General features: G+C 37.2%; 1 protein-coding gene across 18 annotated transcripts in view; it reads right to left on the bottom strand.

Annotated features, from left to right (window-relative positions):
- Positions 1–663: 663 nt before the first annotated feature.
- Positions 664–20714, bottom strand: part of DLG1 (discs large MAGUK scaffold protein 1) — a gene marked incomplete at both ends in the record, with an annotated part of 129503 nt that continues 109452 nt past the window's right edge. For 5 of the 18 annotated variants that reach the window (XM_079539470.1, XM_079539468.1, XM_079539479.1 and 2 more), the window contains 10 exons: positions 664–770; positions 3192–3283; positions 3668–3777; positions 5479–5651; positions 5911–6012; positions 7536–7586; positions 10698–10739; positions 12099–12132; positions 17323–17392; positions 17864–18040. In XM_079539470.1, coding sequence (XP_079395596.1) covers positions 664–770; positions 3192–3283; positions 3668–3777; positions 5479–5651; positions 5911–6012; positions 7536–7586; positions 10698–10739; positions 12099–12132; positions 17323–17392; positions 17864–18040 — 958 coding nt within the window. Of the gene's footprint in view, positions 771–3191; positions 3284–3667; positions 3778–5478; positions 5652–5910; positions 6013–7535; positions 7587–9106; positions 9143–10697; positions 10740–12098; positions 12133–12857; positions 12958–17322; positions 17393–17863; positions 18041–20714 lie in introns of all 18 variants that reach the window. The other 13 variants (XM_079539469.1, XM_079539482.1, XM_079539473.1 and 10 more) reach the window with 5 other exon arrangements.

Here is a 20714-nt window from a genome sequence, read left to right on the forward strand (position 1 = left end):
ATCCCTAGCAATTTTATTGGCAAAAAAATGAAAAAATAGATTGTAAGAATATCCATATGAAATTATGGAAATGAATATCCCTTGAGAAGGAGTGATGGGAGTTAATGAAAACGTTAACTCAAAATTTGAAAGTTTCTCTTTAACTGCCTGGAAATAAAAGAAAAAAAAAATCTGTGAGAATAGAATTTAACTCAGAAAATAAAACCTGAAGTTGATTGCGCTGACCAAACCATGCTATTAAAGTTAAGCGTGCAAAGTTACTCATGATTTACAACTTCCTGGAATACAACTTTTCTTTCAATTGTTATGAAACTTTAAAAGAATGTCTATAAAGCTTTTTTGAAAAATCTCTGAAAGTTACTTTCCCTTAAACATTAAGGAATTTTACCAAGCAATCCCCTCCCACCCCCACCCCAAAGTAATAGCTGGTCAGGCCATTCCACTGTCATGTTTGAAAAATGGCAAACCAACAACACACAATAATACAAATTATTTAAACTAAGAGAGACATCAAATTTAAAGCGTTATGGGAACTGCAGAACGTGATGGTTAGGGTATGAACCACACTGGGAGGAACTAGAGGCAGGCTCCACTGGAAGGGCTTAAGAGTTGTCAGATGTAGTGGGTGATATCAGTTAGAAAATGGAAAGCAAAAATCCGTTTTCATAATTTTTCCTTTGCTGGAACCCAGATGTAAGGCCCAGATTGTTCCTCTATGATCTGTTTCACTTGGTTGTAGATTTCTTCCAGTGTGTCTCCTTGGATAATAGCTGCAAAACACAATGTGGCAATCCGGAGTCATCTTTCTTTGCTCCTTACAGAAACCAAGATGCTCTAAATCAAGATGTAACTTTCTCTCACAGGGCAGCAAAGGGATTTTGGATCACTGAAGGAATGGATGCCTACTGAGAACTCTGATTCTTGTGCTTCTAGATGGACAGACGCTGCTGACAGTTGTTACAAGACACACAAAAGCACGGGGTTCGGTTGTGGTTTTCCTTTTAGGCTCATGTATATACAGCTGAGGAGGTGTATTTGCCTTTCCCAAATACAAGCTAGAGTTGGCCCAAGTCATTCCACAGACTCTGGTGCTCTCATTTGCATTTCCAAGAGAAAAAGACAAGACAGCACAGGGCTGTGTCCTCACGCAGTATGTGAGCACTAACTTTGGTTTTGGCAAGAGAGAACATGAACTACTGGGGTTTGTTGTACAGCAAATAGATTCAAGTTTTATATAGTTAAAATACAATTAACATTCAGACTGTTAGATACATTTTCTCCAAGGCTAAAAAAAATAATGAGAAAAGAGCCACGATGTGTTTGACACATCAAACTAACATGCAGTCTGGTGAGAATGAAGGCAAAGTGAAGTTTGAGCTGTTCTTACCACACATCAGCCTGAGAAAGCATTCACCATGAGATAGCAACCTCTTTCTAATTAGGATCATCACCTCAGCATTGAGATAAGCCAAGAAACAAAGTTTAATATGAAAGATAAATATTGGAGGTGGGCCAGATGTACTTCTCTGTGCATTAATTTATTACTGCTGCTTCCAAGCCCTTGTGTCTGTGGGAGGACGAGGTGGTTCAGTTTTCAATAGTTCACATGTAATCCTCAGCACAGCAGTGCAGTGGAAAGATGTAGGAACATCCTTACATTGCAAACACCTTAATTCTCCAGATGTTTCAACCACACTCCTTGCAAAGCCCAACACCCTCAAAACACAGTATGGATGTGCTCTCCCCTATGCTGTAGTGTGAAGTTTGACTCAGTTTAAGCCTAATTTGCTGATGAAGTTGATTTCAGTTACTCCACATGATGTAGTTTTTTTTAACAGATTAGGGAATGCTCACACAATTTACTGAGGCAGGTAAGTCATATAGGCAACAGCAGTAAATGAGATTGTAATGTTTTGAAATATCCTAATTGCTTAAATGCCTAAAGACAAAGCAAAGACAAATCTGCCCATGGGATGTTGCTATCTGCCCCAGTCAACAAGTCTTACACTTCTTAAAAGAAACATGGTCACGGGCACTAGAGCTCTTAAAAAAGAACCATATGATTTTCAAGTATCTTCAATTTTGGCCCTTATCTTCCTAACAGAATTGCTTAATACCTAAGACAACCTGGGTGAATACCAGCTGCTAACTAAATACTGAACATCTATTAAAATAAACTCATCAGTTTCCTAAACAACATACCTGACATACTTGCAAATCATCTGGTAAATGACTCTGTAAGATGAAGAATTTGCAATATACGTTGGAGAGTCCGATAGCTTTCTGAGTATAGATGGTTATAGAGTTATGGGAAGAGTGGGAGAGCTTGATGTAGGGATAAACAGTGACAGCTGCAAAGTAACCGAGAGGGAGGTAGACAAAAAGGGAGACACTTAAGTTGCTCATTGGGTGGGCAGCACTCAGTGTGGGGAATGAGGCAGCAGGAAGACTGAAGCAGGGAGTCTGCTGGGTCTTTCAACTTCCTCCCATATGAAGCCAGCAGGTTGAGCAGACTATTTAAGGAAGGTCTGCATTTGTAGCTCTGCCCACAAAAAATATGTGGAAGAAGGAACTGGGCAGAGGTGACATGTCACAAAGATGGAGGTGGATGGGGCAGCAAACATTAAAATACTGCCAAAGAATGTAATAGAAAAGAAAGGAGTGAGTGTCTACCTAGGATACAAATAGAAGAGGCTCGCTCCTGTCCTCCTGAAGGTCCTGACTTACTCTCCTCATTTGCATGCCATGATGAAAAAGTAAGCACAGCCTGAGTGCTTGCAGTCTACCTCTTGCTGCTACAGTTAACAAACTGCATTTGTGCACGCTGCAGACCCTGCTGTCCAGTTTACAGAGATCAGTACTAACATTCTTTATTTCTGGATTTCAAAAACTGAAAGCAAATAAAAAGCTTTAGGTGTAAAATTTATCAACAAAGCAGACATCTGCATTTTTAATACCAAGGAACACAGTAGAAAGTTCCATGGTTTTAAAGAGTAAATTGAGTGACTGTTAAACTTATACAGATAATGAATTCACTGATGCAGTTGGTATCAGCATAGATGCACTTGCATAGTTTTATGCTTCAGAACAATCACAGATAAGCTTGAAAAACAGCTCAACGTTATCTCAGTGGTGAAGCAATTATCATACAGAAGGCAATAACATTTCAGCTCTGGCCAAACAAAACAAACCTGTGAAGTGTTCAGTAAACTCTTGCTCCAGTTTCATTGCCCTCTCAAATGTCTTCCTGGCTTGTTCTTCCGTTAAGCGTTTATTCATTTCCCTGAGATTGAAAACATTATACACGTAAAGAAACTACCTCTAATCTTTGGAAATACAATTTTAAACCAGCGTGTGAGTATTAGCCTAATAAAGGCAGTCTCCTAAATGACATATCTAAGCAGATATGTCTCTAACTGGAGATTGTAGAGGGAATGAGCAGTTCTGACACCATGTTATATGGAATTATACTCAGTGGCAGTCATTCTCAGCAACTTGTGACTTGGATTAGAAACTTAGTTTAAAAGTCCCTAGAAATTCAACCCATTCATGAGCAAAACAAATATTTACATATTTTAAAAAATTCAAGTATTACAATTATTTTCACATAATTTGCAACTGTCACAGTCTCAAACAATTTAGTCTGAGGTACTTTGCTTTTACTTACATGATATTTTCCACTGTTTTGGGTTTAATAAAAATGGAGATTGGGTACAGCTGGGCAATCTGCAACCTTTTGATCGCATTACCAGAAACATCAAGAATACAATGTTTACCCTAAAAGTAAGAGAGAAAAGGAAAAATGACAATAAGTGAAGTTTAAGTCACAGCTATGCATTTATTAGTATAATAACTTAGAAGAGAAACTACGTTTCCACCAAAGCCAATGAAACTAAAGCACCTGCATCAATGATATCAGGATTGCACTAATCTAGCATATGGTCCCAAAGCGCTCACTCCTCTGGGATCATGCATAACTAGAGATGTTCCTGACTCTTTTTCCATCCTCTCTGCATCAGAAGCTTCAGCCCAATCAACAATGGAGAATACAGAGCAGCTGTACATAAAACCACACCACCATTTTAGGGTTTATTTAAGGCTGTAGCCATGACAGAGTTTAGAAAAGAGCCAGATGCCTTGACGAACATTTCTGAGGGAATGAACTGCCTAGGATGCCAAGCAAATGTCACCTCAGAACAGGCAGATGGAACTGAACATAATCTTTCTCATTCATTGTTGGGTATCAACCTGGGGAGCACCAGGTTTGAGAACTACATGAATTACATTTATTTGGGCTGATTACTTTTTATTATTTAGGAAACAAATATAGCTTATTCCTCAGGGGGTTGAAGCAGAATGCAGCAGGGTTGTTTATCCAGCATTATTAACCTGCCATTGCTCCAGCATGTCCTCATCTCAAAGATTCCTCCTATTGTCAGCACCTCTTACATCTAATACAGTAATTTCTACTCCACATATTTTTATTTATTTCCTTTGAGTAGCATATGAACAATTTGTGATATCACCATTTTAGAAAGGGGCAGTGTAGGGGAAATAGAACGGAAGGCCTTTGTTGGTAGTCTGAAATGAGAACATCCTTTTCATTAGCAGGAGACCTAGCAGAATTCTGCAAGCCAGGCACACAAGCACCATAAAGACAGTAGGTTACATACATCCTAAAACACATTTCCTGAATACATTTTCCTTATCCTTTCCTGAGAGAAGGGATTGCCAGGGTCATTTACTTCTGCTCTATTGAGTTAAAAAAAAAAAAAAAAAACAACACAGAATTTCAAGGCACATTTTGATGCTGTACTAAGGGACATGGTTTAGTGGGAAATACTGGTGGCAGGTGAACGATTGGATGACCTTGGAGATCTTTTCCAACCTTGGTGATTCTGTGATCTTATTTCAGGAATTCTTAGGGAACAAATACATTCTTCCCACATAAAAAATGCACAACTGTTTGCTTTCAACTGATGATAATTTTTTCCAGGATCTACTCCATGGATCCAGAGGCTAAGCAGTAACATTAAACGAAGTTTATGTACGTTCCAGCACTGTATTTTTCTATTCATGCTGACCTGTCCACATCTTTCATGTGGTTTCTCTTCAAATGTAGCACATGCCCTAGAAACAGAGAATTAAGAGCAGTAACTAGTCTGTGTTCCCTCTTGTGATATGACAGCCAGTATTTGTTGTATTTGGCCCAACAATTATGCCAAGTGTTGAAGGATCTTGAACAACGGGTGGAAGACTAGATTGTCAGCACTTAAGAAGTTGCTCTTCTTTCACAGTTTGATCACGATGCTCTGGTTGTTTCTCTTAAATGCATTTGTAACAATGCTCTTTGTTTCTAGGTTTGTACAAAGTCCTTCTAAGATCAGAGGGTTCCCAGTGGCTCCTTGCCATTCTCCTATTCCCGTCAGCACAGTCAAATAATCACCTCAGTAAATAAAACAACCGGCACTGATTTACCTTTTCTGCTACTTCTCGCACTGATTGCACACTTGTTCCATAAAGATGATTATTGTACTGGCCAGCTTCAATGAATTTGTGCTCCTGAATATCCTTCTCCATTTGCTCTCGCGAAGTGACAAAATGGTAATCACGTCCATCCACCTCATAATCTCGTTTTGGTCTGGTAGTATCTTTAAATACAAACCAGTAACGTTTAAAGAAAAAAAAAAAACAAAAAATGTTCCCTCTCCCCCCCAACGTTCAAAAATAGTCCTCCATTTAAACTGCAAAACTGTAACAAAGAAAGTAAAGAGAAGAGTAACCATTAATAAACTTTATAAAGGTATCCCAACATTTTACCTCTACATACAAAGGTTAGGTCTATGAAGGAAATAACAACACAAAACTAAAAACCCACTTATAATTGCTTTAGTATCTGCTGAAACTTACGTGGAACACATGAGCCAAATTTGTCTGGAAATTCTGAAATCAGATCGTCGTTAATTCTGTCTTTCATGGGTCCCAAAACAATCACAGGTCGAGTATAGTTCACTGTCAAATGTAAAAGAATAACTGAAGTTACATTTCAATGACATCACCAACCTTTAAAGTTTAGCAAAATAAGCTTTACCACATGGTAGCAGTATTAATACCTAAAAGAATATGTACTTCTGAAGAGAAAATAAAACATGCTAAAGTATTTGCATCAATTAATACTGCAGTCAAAGATGTCAAATCTTTATTCCCCAATTCCTGTTCAGGGTAACTGAAGATGACTCCTGAATTCTGAAACCTTTTCACAAAGTAACATCTTTCATTCTAATGAAAACAGTAAAATGGGAAGTCTGAAAATCATTTCACATCTTATTTCTTAAATTTCAAACCTGCCATTGGGAAAAGCCTTATTATTCTAAAATCCCAGCTTACATACTCACATAGCTATAGCTCCCCTAACTACTATCACATTTATAAAATGAAGTATAGCATCTTTTAAAGCATGCTTAATCTGTAACAGAGTTATAAAGACTTTTTATTTGGAATTTAAGGACAGAAGATACCAAATTATGCTGCAATTAGTGTAACAACAGTAACATCTAAATATGTAGTCATATCATTTCGACCATATGAATTTTAGTTTTAAGTTCTGTCATTACTACACGAGTCTAAATTAAATACAGTTTGACTTGTAAAATGCATTTTAAATCCTGGAAGTAATTCCAATTCACAAAAGGAATGTCTTGAATCTTATTAATTGAACCTGTGTACACATGATATATACATTTACTCTGTTTTTTACTGTATTCTATGTTTAATACATACCAAGCATTCCTTTTTTAAAGATCATATTTTTAATCAGATTATACATATAATATTTTATCAGACTACATAAAGGAACCATTTGCACCTGTGGTGGTGAACAGGAATGCTAAAAATGCATCTATTATACGCAGAAAAAAAGGATCAGGAGAAGGTGAAAAGGAAATAATAGGATCCCATTAAAAATCAGTGAATATAATTTTGTTCTAAATGTAAGTGTGGTAGGGTGTTTTCTCCCACTGATTTCCTCTTTATCCAAAATTTCTTTATTTTCTGAAAGAAAATCACATGGTTAACAACTAACAAATCAGCCTTGCAAGAAGCAGCACGCAGGAATGCCAGACTGCGATGGTTTGGAAATATTTTAACTTAGGCTTTTTCTACAACAAACAAATAATCTACTGACATGAATTTTCCTGTGACAAAAAGGGAACAGCGACAGTGGGAATGCTACAGCAATTTGAAACAGAAGAAAACTTCCTGAGTTCACACGGATGAAACAAATATACCCTATTTTCCTTATGCAGTATAAACCACGCAGTGGTGAGACATTAATTAGCACACCTTTGGATTACATGCTAAATAATTTAGCAATTGAATTTAATAATTTATGCCTTTATGCTTTATTCATTTTAATAGAGATAAAATAGAAGTTGAAAATCAATGAAGAAGTTTATTATAGCACTGGGTACATAAGTGCACATGAACCACTCTGATATCAGAGTGCAGTCAGGTTACACTAAGCAAGCTCTACAAACCTTCTTGTTGATTGACTTGTTCATAAGACAGGACATATTCCTCTTGGCCACCTGGAAAGGCAAATGCAAAGAAGTATTTATGTATCGTTTTCTAAAGCAATACATTTACATCGAGTCATTTAATGAAGAGCAACAATACAGACGTTCATCAGCAGAAGACATGTTACAGTGATACTGATGGAGGACGCTGTTAAAGAGCGATGAATTATAAAGCTCACAGAGATACGCCACACAAAATTTTGAAGCGTAAGATGCATACAGTATACAATTTCTTCAGCCATGTTAGCATGTCAAACTGACACCAAGCACAAGAAGTATTTTAAAGCAGAACTGAAATGCTCTTGCGTTTCCCCGAACGAAGTGCATGCATGGTGTCATTCACTGCTCAGGCACTGCCACCTTCTTCATGAGCACTTTCCATACTTTAAATGTTTCTGCAGCATTCTTCTACACACAAAGCTGAAAGTCATGCGTGTCTAGGTGTACAGCTCTCCCAGTAAGTTTTGCACAAAGTGGCATTTATATAAAGACCTCCAACCACTCCAATTCAACAAAAAAACATTATCATTGTATATATTTCACTACTATTTCACTAGTAAGCTTTTGAAGATGAACTTGAAATTGAAGAATGTTCTCTATTGTTCTCAGCTCCAGAAAGCATATCAGCAGTGAATGAAACTAAAATAACTAGGCTTTGACCTTTAACAGCTGCAGGCTTTAAAAGGTTAGTGCAAGCATCTGAAATATACCTCAGTTGCCATCTCTCTAAAAGAACATCTCTAGTCCAACAAAATGTCTCAGAGTAAGATTACTTGCACGGGAATCACTAAAAATCAACTCCATGACAGCAGAGAATTTGTAATTCTGAACATACAGGCTAAAATTATATGACAACACTGTGAACTCTCAAAAAATGCAGCACTTCAATAACTCAGTTGAGTTCAATAACTCACTTTTAAAACATTCTTTTTGGTTCATAAGCCATACTCATAACAGGCAAAGGAACACACCAATGCTATACCACAGCCTTTTAAAAAAATAGATGGCAGATGAAGGCTTTTCTATATTCATATATTGCTTTGATACACATGTTCTTTATTGAACAGCAAAGCCCACTGATCTTTTAAATCTGAAATTTACAATGTCTAAGAGAATAAGACTGACTTATAATAACTTTGCATTCCAGCAATACATGAACAATTTCTTTAATTTTTTTAAGGTATTGCAAGTGAGTAATACATTAAGACAGACATGAAAACATGCAACCTGAATATTTTAATATCTCAAAAAGGCACTCATGCAAATGGATTTTAGGACAGTATATACTTTCAGAACCCTTTTTAGGCTAGGGAGAGGAACAGGGAATCACCAACTATCAACTCGTCCATGAAATATCCAGCCCACAGAAAATTAGATACTTCCTTGGAGAAGTCACACTGCTATAAGGATTAGTTAAGCAAACTATTAAAGAGACAGTAAGAATTATAAAGTGTCCCCCAATTGAGGGCAAAAAGTATATATTGTCATTGCTTTTTCAATACTGTTGAAAAATGAATATTAATAGAATGAACCTTTTGAACAACCGTACTCATCTGTAATCAAGATAACTTTTAGACAGCAGTAAGAAGAAATTAAAAAAATAATTTTAATAAAAAGTGCTTCGAATTCCACAGTGAGATAAGTAAATCCATAATATTCATAGTAAAATCAGGGCTTCTTAAGTAATATAGGAGTGAAAAACTAACTAGTAGTACCAGTGATGAACTTTAAACATAAATAAAGCATTTCTGAGAAAAACCTTGGGGAAAAAAAAAAAAAGAGGAAAGCAGCAAATTTATGGAGAAACAGTCAGAGTTAGATAGTTTTAATGGTATGTCATTAAAAACAGTTAAAATTTGTAAGTTAGTCATATATGCAAAGGCAACTTCCATACACATTTAATCTGTGTTATTCTCAGTGAACATGAATGCCTCCCCTGCTCTTTTTTTCTGCTCTTTTTTTTTTTTCTTTTTTGCAGCTGGTCTGCAAGTTTTAAGCACTGTAAGCACTGAGGAACTTGTACATGTACACATTCTCTCAAGTGTAACCATCTGCATGCAAACTCAGGCCTCCTTATTTCTGACAACATCTGTAGCTTCCAAACAGGTGTAGCTGTTAGTGAACCACTTTCCTTACTACCCTGCCACAAGTGGCATCTGTCTGTGAAGTGCCTCTTCTTGGGTTAACAGGCACCCAGGAGCAGATCAGTGAGCAGCTCTGACACATCACTTGACTTTTACTGTTCCCTCTTTTTGTGCTCCTCTATGAATCCTCAGTGTTTAGCCTGCTTGCTCTGCTCTACCCATGGTTCCTGCTCTGGACTCAACAACCTCACTGAGGCACTGTTCACTGGAAATGACCAACGAGACAGAAGTGTCTGTAGAACAGCATCAATCAGCATATTACACACTGGAACGTGTACATCTGCAGCTTAGGCAGAAGCAAACAGCACTGTAGCTCAGGTTAGTGAAAATGGTAATTCAGTCTAGTACTTAAAAGGTAAACTGGTGGAGATGAGGGACGTGCACAAGCACAACTGTGCATCTAGCATGCTAATTTATCACAGCTGGCTCCAGCACCTAACGTGTGTCATGTTGCAAGATAATTCAGACAAAGCACCTACACTTGACAAAATAGAGAAATGAAAGCTGAAAAGCAAGGGTAAATACATGTTTGTTCACCTTTACTTTCGTTAGAAGTATCTACATGTTCTATCTGAGCATCGTTGATAGGTACTACGCTATGTAACAGATTACACCCCCTGTATTAAGCACAGTAATCATTGTATTTGTCAACATTAAATTTACATTTCGGTTTCAGCAGGTCTAGCTAACATGGATAATTTAAATAAAAAGGAATTAATTCAAATTAAGCTGAGCAATGACAATCATAAATCACAACAATAATATCCATAAAGGAGGTTTGCAATGATTCTCTCTTGTCAACTAAAAAAAAAAGACGCTGGAATTTTGCAGTACCCAATTAACACACAAACATGGACTTCAATGGAAGCTTACTGGGAAGTTCAATTTAACATGTAAATACCCAGGAAAGACAGACAAACAAAAGCAAAGGAAGAGCTACTAAACAAAGGTTCTAAATAAAGAACTTAAAAACACTTACGGTAACTACTTTCACTATCGCTGGCATTAGAGGTTACATGCTCTGAAATTGCAACACAATGGAGAAAAATAAGGAACACAGACTAATGACATGAGTCCAAAGGAAAGAAAATGACAAAAATAATCCAGATGAAAGACAACAGTGATATCAAAATGCCGAAATCAATACATACTGCATAGAAAAGTTTTAAGGTACTTCTCATAGCTCTCAGGATCAAGCTTAATTTCACACAAAAGGAATGGATGTTAATAAAAAGAAAAAACATTAAATAGCACATCAAAATAAGATTATGAAAAGTACACATTCGTATTTCACACACAACCCTGCAATTTTTAGGTTTGCACTTCCATGTGAATATTACTGCGCAAGAACTTTTATAACAGAACCACCTGGACACTTTTCCGGATTAAATTAAAGTCTAGCAATCATAATTCCAAAGTTGGTTATTATTGGTCTTCTGCTCTAGACCAAGAAACTCCTCAAAAGTGGTTTCGGAAATGGAAAATTAATGCTACTGCTACCAGGATTTTTATTTATCTATTAAGTAGTTGAGGCCACATATGGAAGTATCACCGCCCCCCTCCTATGTGCAATTTCAGAAACATTGTGGGTTAGAAATAAGGGAACAGTTATGATCTGGGAAGAAAGGTTATCTTCAGTGACTAATTTTACTATCCCATAAACCCCTAGCACTCTACTTGTTTAGTATCTGTCATGAAAGAAAAGTCATGACTCTTATTGTAAGTACAGAAATGATATCAGGGTACACAAATCTGATGGGGTACTCAGCAACTGTAGAATCTTGCTGTGTAAAACTAATGCTTACGTGCCTCCTCTATCAGCTCCCCCACCACCTGGCCAGCAGTGCCCTGTGAGCACCGTAAGAGTTCAGCAAGTCAGACAGAAAAACTCTCATGGCATCTGTTAAAGCAAGCTTTTTTGTTTGTTTGTTTTTAAAGAGCTGCCAACATCAGTCACCTAGAAAGAGGATTGACAACTGCTGAAATTGCTATGGCAATAGTTCTGCTATGGCTGTGAAAATCCATAGGTTAATTTCAATAATAAAAACACAAAAACAATATAAAAATGACATTAGCAAAATATATGAGTATCAACAAATATACAAACACAGTCACTACCAAGGACAAACAAGTAGGTGCTGGAAAGCTTCTGGACAGCAACTACAACACACTAATGTCATAATCACCTAAAAAGTAATATCTTCCTGAAAGCAAAAACCCCCAAAACATTACAAACTAGAAAAATCTTATGAAACAGTTTTAGAGTCAACCTCCTTATGCCAGTAGAGCACCAGTCTCAAAGAGATCTGTTAAAAAAAAAAAAAAAAAGTAATTTTTCAGATGGAGGTTAAAATAACTTGGGAGTATTTTGATCACTTACTCAGGCCTTTTGATCCCATGTCGTCAGGGACCTCCTGCAGAGTAGTCCCCAGAGGGCAAGCAATAAAAAGACAATCACAAAGAAAATAATTGTCAGTAATATATAAAATTGGCGCTACGACAGGAGACAGTTCCCAGAACATCACAGGGAAGACAAGGCTATAGGAATGAACCAGACCGGCACATGAAGTGTAATCACTGGTGCAAATGACAGAGAATGGCTGAGGATGCAGTTTATAGCAGATCTGGTCTCAATCTGCAAATTAAGTTTTTGAGAAGATGCTTTTTTTTTTTTTTTTTTTTTTTTTTTTTTAATGCAGGCAAAAACAATCAAATTCACCTCTTTTCATTAAGGAAATCAAATTAGAACAGGATGACTTTGAAGCTGCTGGTCCAAAGGGACTGACTGGAGAGCCTGGTAAGCTTAGACACACTTTCCTTGCTGCTCTGCACTCTCCTCAGAATGACAACTGAGGAACCATTACTGACAGCTCCGAAGAGCTGTTATCTCCTCCAGTTACACATATGCACTTACTCATCTGTATTAACCAGTTTACTGCAAACTGGGATATACTCTTGGTTTAAAATTTACCTTAAGAGCAAATGACTGATGGCATTCATCCTACAGATTGGATTGTCGTTTGCACGCCAAGCTCGTTAGCCTGTTGCAGCTCATGAAACTGTCTCCACGGTAACACCCTACTGCAATCTAGCAGGCCCTTCTACTGTGCTTTCTCTCCATGGAGTGCCACATACTTACGGTCAATATCACTGGTTTCCTGCTCACTCTGGTCCTTGTTCTTGTAGAAGGGAAATTTTCGGGAAAAGAGGTTCTTTTTACGCTTGTCATTGAATGACTGCTGAAGAAGAGAAGGAGGGGCAAAACAAAGGATGTCTAATTCTGTGTGAACAAAGGCCCAGACCAGCAGCTTTGTGGAAGCTGACTCCTATAACCACATTATGCAGTGCATATTTCAACTTAACAGCATCTTCTCAGCTCACGTCAAATAGAGAGAGATCAGGATCATGGCTTTGCTCACCCTCTCAGTATTTCACACGCTTACTGCAAGCGAAGTGACAGGCTGGCTCACCCTGGAAGGCCTGACCTGCGTTTCACAAAGTTCAGCTTCTTGTGAGTGTAATGAGATGTGAAAAAACTAGGCTGCTAGAAGGTGGCCAACCCAAAATGAAACGAAGAAACAAAGCCAATGAAGTCACTGATATTATCTAGTACAGGAACTATGGTAGTTTGGGGGGAACAAAAAAAAAAAAAAAGGTATTTACACATGCTGCTACAAACAGCTAATGTAAGAGCACACCAGAAATGTGATGCCCCTCTGCAAAGGTCAAACTGTAAATACTTTGGTGACAGCTGCTAAATAACATACCACTGGCACTGCACTGAATTCTCTAACGGTAAAACTAAGAAAGTAACAGTGAAATAGTAGAAATGGATTAAAAAAATGTGTCTCCTTAAAATAAGATTCTTCTTGTGTAAGCGATGAAGAGCACAAGTGTATATTCATTCTTATATACCTGAGCTTACAGGTATAGTTACTGAAATATTCGTATTTTAGTAATACCTGCTGTCGTGTCTCTAATTGAAGACACTGTGACTGCAGCATCTCTAACTTACATCCTGCAAAAAGTAAATAAAGAACCTCGATGCATAAATAGATCAGTAATTACGCACAGAACCGGTACAGCTAACTTCATGCTAGCTGAAATACCTTCTTTATTCCTTTAAGCATCAGTGAATCATCTAACCAGTTTTGCCAAGCTATGTAATTGGCCATGCTTGTGTCATTTGGTTTGCAAAAATTCTGTCACTGGGAGAATGGTAAAAGCAGGAAAATACCCAGCTTGGTTTTGTGATCTTATGCAGCTGGGGGTCTGTTTATTTGCAAACCAAACACAGTCAACGTGCCACAGGAGGTAATAAAACTTCCACAAAACACTTTTTTAAAACATAATTTTACAAAGAATCAAAATATATTTCATTAAGTCGGTAAAATTATATGAGCAGCTATTTCTAAAATTTAAACCACATTAATTTTCAAAGACTGTTTGACCTCATTTAATCCAGTCTGAGCTTTCTTTCTCTATGTACAAAATGCGGTAGTAAAAAGTTACACTACCTTTGTTATCAGCCCTAAGCATGGAATGAAGTACAGCAACAAGCAGGAGTCAAAAAGGACTCATGTTTCAAATCACTGGCCACCTTTTTTGGTACAAGTACAAAACGAGCATTTGGCCTTCCTAAAGAGGATGCCTATAGTGCTACACAAGTTGCATACTGCTACTCTACTAACAATGCTTCTGGCCATCTGTTTTAATACAGGCTTGCTTGGCAGTATCACATACTGAAAAATCCAGTGATATTTTCATTACCACTGTCAAGACAAAGATATTTCATCAAATCTACCAGGTGTTACAGAGGCACACAGTATCGTAGGAGCACCACCAGTGACACGAGCACTGAGCTCTAGATACAGCAATAATGTTATAAGTAGGAAACACAGAAACCTTTAATTGGCTGGCATCTGTGTTTGACTAAAACTGTCATTCCTCTGTTAGAACTGGCAAACTTTCAACCTGACATACGGACAGAGGAACTTATTGGACTTGACTTCTCATAACCAGAAATGTTACTGGGATCTATATAAGACAGGCAACAAAGAAATATGCCCAAATGATCCTAGCTGAGCATGATGAAGAATGCTGTAATGTGCACTCTGAAAGGTGAATAGCTCACATCTAGCCAATTGTCTGCTGGGATAAGACCCTCAGGTCAAAAGAATGTGAAAATAAGGGAAATGATAACAAAGCAAAAATGGTACTGAGGTGGTGAGATTTTGCTGTGATTAAAGATACTGCTGAATTTATTTTGCTTCACAAAAGATATTCATGTTTTTCATTTTAGTTTTGAAAATATTTCATAACATTAATGGTTTTAACTTTCTCCACAGTAAGTCTTACTGAACTAATATGAAAATTCATATACTGCATGTATAATGGTCAGAGTCAGTTCCATAGCCAAAAAAAAAAACCAAAGAAATTAAAAGAATATTGGACTGATTTTGAACAAAAAGATTAGCCAAAAGATTACTTTTAAAAGATGCCATGATTATAAAAAGCTGAAGAGAATTGCTTATTAGTTGAAAATGCATAGTAATTACATTAAATTCTTCACAAGCCCACCGCAAATCATGATCAGGCACTACAAGCAAGAATATATTAAAACAGAAGCAGCACAGAAAGTTAGGTAAATGTGTGTATGAAAGGAACGGGGGAAAAATAATCACTTCTGCTCCAGTTTCTTAGTGTTACTTAAACGTACAGGAAGGCAGACTTTACTATTTGCCATCACTAGGGTTATTCTTTAGGATTTCGATGTAGAATTTTTGAAGAATTGTTCAAAATTGATGTTTCATACTGTCCATGGAGATTTATCACATACAGACACAGGAATGCACGCAGTCCATGAGGAGTGTATGCTGCAGGTAACTTACTGGGAAAACTACCCCCATGACAAACACAGGAAGAATAATTTAAAGGAGAAATTGCCATGTTAAAACATTTACAGCTGAAGCAACAGATTGCGAATAAGTGTAAGCGTGTTTGCAAAACGAAGTGTTACTAAAAAAACTGCAGTTCTGTATCAATGGCAAGCGTAGTTGCTTTTCCACTCAGTATCCCATGCATATGTTTGGTGCTCTGTTAGCACACGGTGTGTGTTAGCAGGGTACTAACTGCTCTATTCCAAAACGCTACCTCAGGTAGATCAGTACCTGTTCACAGTTTGGTGGTAGTCAGACTACAAGAACATGAAATTATCTTCTCAAAGAACATGGTAATATTTGAAAAACTGTGTAATGTAAAACGATCTGAGGTATTTAAGCCATTTGGTTCTTATGCAACTCCTATAAGTGAACTCATAATCCAAAAATGATGGGTTAAAAGTTACCACAGCGATTGATAACAATTTATTCCAGTAGGAAAATACGAAGGAATGAAAAGAGAAAAGCAAAATGCAAATTCTCAGAGGGATCCTCAAGGCAGACTCTAACTGTTAATCAGAAAATAACTAAAGGCACTGATTTTGCTTTAAACAATTTGCATTTTAAAAATTTAAAAATTAGAAAAACTTGACATTTTCCTCATTAGTAAACTTAATAGGAAACCTTTACCACGTAGGAGAGGAATGCATATTTGGATTTTGATATCTTTAAAGTATACAGATACATTATTGAGGCTTTAGTGCTTTATATATTTGGTTTTTGAAGAAAGGAAAACACTAACCAAAATAAAAGACAAAAAATAAATTTGGATCTAAAATAATTAATGTTTGTGAAGTCTGAAAAAAATGATATATGAAATAGTTTCCTCGGGAGCTCAGAAGCACATTGCAGACTACTCCAAAAAAGCAGTTACCTTGCCTCCTCACCACTCATCCCACTGTCCCACCTTATGTACTGGGACAAAGCTGACATACCAAGCAGTGACCTGCACCAAGTTACTGACTGCTATTTCTTAGGGACTGAGTTATCCTTCCATCCACACTGCTTACTTTGTATGACTCCTGCACAGCCACACCAGTGTTGGTGCCAACAGAGAGCAGGGCTGAGACAAAAACACTTGAGAGGTGGATGGACACTGTATGGTTAGTAACAGGGGAAGACTTAATGAGTCCCTTAAAGCTTCTGTAGCCACAGGTGTAACAAAGGATGTATTTTATCCTTCTTACTGTGCACAGTATAAAACCTCATTTTATCATAGGGACCCTGATGAGCAATATTTTCTTGTTTTCTACATGCATTACAAAAACTTTAACAAAAGAAATGTTCTAGTTTTTCTGAAAATTGGTAGTAACCCTCTTCCAAAAAGGGAGTCCAAGAATACAATCCAGACCAAAGGGTTAAATAGCTTTACAAGAAGAACTTGCAGTGCCAGTAGAAATGTCTCTAGTCAGTAAGTGATCACTATATACACCTCCTGCTATATTACAGACTGAAGAATAGTATCTATTTCTAAGCTAATTCTTTAATTTGCAGTTTTGGCAATAGGTTACTATTTAAATTTGCTTTCATTTTCAGAAATATTTTCTTTCTACCTGACAGAATTTAATCTTTTCACTAAAAAATGACATGGAACCTTAATGCATAAACCACAGAGGAATGTTACCATTCACAACACCAGGTTTAATTAGCACTTCATAAACTCACCCCTTTCTCTCCTCTTGTCTTGGAATTGAATTTCACTGTCTTTAAACGGGCTCGTTCTTTTTTCTCAACTCTACCAGAAAAAAAAAAAAAACAACAAAACAGACAAAACAGTTAAATGAGCAAAATTCATGAAGTTTAAATTAGTATTTGTTAAAGTATAAGCGCAGTGCTCAAGTGCAGTCATAATCATCAACATCATGTTATGCAAAATTTACTTTGCCCCTACTTGTACACAGATGATGTAGTATTAAACTAATATCACATTTCTAGTAAAAGCAGCTAACTTGCTAGCAGGATAAGGAGAGGAATTTGGAACCACCTTTGTCAACTCAGGAGAATACAGCTCCTGATCTCACATATGATTCCTCACTGAGCGAATTATGATCACACTGCAGATTTTTAACTTTTTTTAAATGACTGGATGATGTGGTACAAAATTAACAACAAAGAGCAAAACTGAATGTCTACAAATGTATACATATTAATCATATCAGAAATTTAATGTCAGACATCTCAGAGTCAATAAAACATCACGACATACCTGCGTTTGCTTGGGATAACTCCAATTTCATCACTTTCTCCATCTGGAGTTACCTGCCGTGCTTGCCACCATTCATCATCAGAAGCATTAATGACATGGAGAATATCACCAAATTTGAAGTTCAGTCCTTGACTTGGAAGGCCACTGTCTTTAGTCTTGTCATAATCAAATAGAGCTCTACATTGAAAAGAAAACAAATTAACTACTGAAAAAGATGAAACAGGGGGCTGCAAATAGCACAAGATTTATTCAAGCTGCCTGTGTGCTCAGAAATGACTGCAGCATTCTGAAAGGTGCGAAGAAGAATAATGCTGAATGCAATCTCTCCCCCCACACATCCACAGATAGTGTACAGCACAGTATTCACATACAATACATTTGAGACCTTTAATGAGTGAGAATAAACATGGCCCAGAGCAAAACTCCAGTACTTGGCAGAAGCTTCACAAGAAGATATCTCCTGCAATTCAATCAATACTTTGCATAGAACAAATTACACATCAGTGTAGGAAGAAAAAGTAAACTTGACGCATGCAGCCCAGCTGAAAGTTCAGCAATGCACTTTGTTAGAAGTTACAAAATGGAAATATTTCAGGAAATAAAAGTTACTGTCCGATACTGCACAGGAATACAATACATAGGGATGCAAAAAATAAAAAGCTCAAAAATATGGTCTGGACAGAATGTTGTTACTATAGTATCAAAGGCAATAAAAAGTACATGAACTCTTTTGGAAAATTCCCTACCATTTCAGAGGAATCCCATCCTTCTTTCTAACATCAGCCTATTTTCAAGTAACAGGCACCAGCACTACCTGCAGACTGGCTGCAGGCTGCAGTTTTATTCACGTTCTCTTTGCTAGCAAAATCAGTTTATTCAAGCTCACTGCTACTCTTGCTCTGTACTGCTTTCTCCCGTCTTAGTTACAAAGCAAAATTGTCAGGAAAGGGACATGGTACACCACACTGAGGAATCAATACAGATCAAAGTTAATTTCTCCCTGTTGAATCATTTTAAATCTCAATCAGTTCCCGGAGGAACAGAACAGATCTATGGTACACTTCTCGCACCACAGCCAAGGATTTAGTGAGGATGTGGAACTGAATGACAGGAACCTCTCACAGAAGCTAGGAGAGGCTCCTAGGATGCTTTAGAAAGGACTCATTTTACTTTTCAAAAAGGTGCATGAACAGATGTCAAGTGAAGTGCCTGTAATGAAAACGGCCAACAAAAAATCATCATGTGTTTCCTCTGACAGCTCAGTGGTTTCTCAGTGACACACCTGCTTAAATGACAGCCTGTCTCAATTTAGAAATTTGAAACAAGTCCATCACAACCTTAGGAGAGCAGTGTCAACAGATCAAAAGTATTTTATAAAGGGATAAAGGTTTTAATGAATATTTTCTTAAGAGTTGTGAGCAAGATAAAGACTTTAAAACAGCTAGAAATACATAGGGCTCTGTGTATGATGAGCCAAACAGTGCCCAGAGTTAAGAATTTCTTTCCACGCCAACCAATTAACATGGTGTTTCCTGTATGCCTGGAAAGTTATCAGATGAGAACTTAATTTACACTCAAGATGCCTTATGTATGTACAGATTGCTATATCTAAGATAGCTCTTTGATGAACTGCTTGGATGGAAAATTTTATTGCTGATTAACGTTACATGCAAGTATTTAATGTAAGTCATAAGACAAATACAAATTTACTTTATAATAAACTCAGCATTTCTGACCAACCAGCGCTTTATACATAGTCCTACAATATTCATTTTATATTTAAGATTCTGCTAAAGTTAACTGACAAGTCCTAAAAATTACTTTAGGGGGAAAGCACCAAGTCCTGCCTACTACTTCACCTGCATTAATCAGAAACACAACATCACTAACATGGTAATTGGGTTCCTTCAGTTAGAGGTGTACAGAAACTGAAGGCAAGTTGCACGTTTCATGAACGCTTTCAAAGCCAAAAACTTAAGAGTTGTGTTAAAACTGCCACTTTTCCAGAGTGCCTTTTGACCTGGCTGTGTTTGCAACTTGCAATACCACAGGCTGCTGATCAAGTTCGACTGAAGCATTTCTTCTGCAGCGTCCTTGATGAACAAAGTAATGAGTGCATCCTGGAGCAGCAGAAGCATCCTTCTGTACTTCTTCATGAAACACAAACTAAACTTACCTCTTCAGAATGAATGAAGGTCAGCATGTACAGGAGTTTCTCTTTTTCTCCCTGACTTTTTGGGAAAGCTGTTTGAAACTAAATGTCTGAAGTGTCGGAACAACATAAGGATGCCCAATTAAATTCTTCCTGCAGTTGAGCATACTTTTCAGGCCTGGTGCTAACTTCAATCTTATTTTTCAATGGATCTAATTAAGATTTCCTAATGCTTCCAAAACTGTGCAGTTTCTTCCACTTGGAGATGCAATTATTTTCTACTCTCATGCAAGGGGAGAAATCAGCACCATTATTTGAATCTGTAACGTATTGTGCTGGCTGGAAAAACAGGGGGTGAACGTCATATTTAAATCTGCATTCTACACACACTGCACAGACAGAGATTTGGCACACAAGATTAGATAAAGCATGGAACAAATTTACTCCTGTCAATATATTATCAAAGAAATTTGATCCCATGAAAGAATTTCACTTTTTCACATTTGCTTTTTGAATTTGCAGATGAAGGAGGACAGCATAGAGGTGCAGCTCAGATGTAAAATCACAAATATTGTATAAGAGAATCCCTCTCCTCTTAAAATAAAGATCAGAAGAAATATAAAGCAGCAATCAGAGAAGGGCACTAAACTGGTACATCTTAATTAGGGGAGAGAGAGAGAATTAGCTGTGCAAATTCAG

The sequence above is a fragment of the Tetrao urogallus genome (genome assembly GCF_951394365.1).
Source record: "Tetrao urogallus genome assembly, chromosome: 9".
Classification (NCBI taxonomy): Eukaryota; Metazoa; Chordata; class Aves; order Galliformes; family Phasianidae; genus Tetrao; species Tetrao urogallus.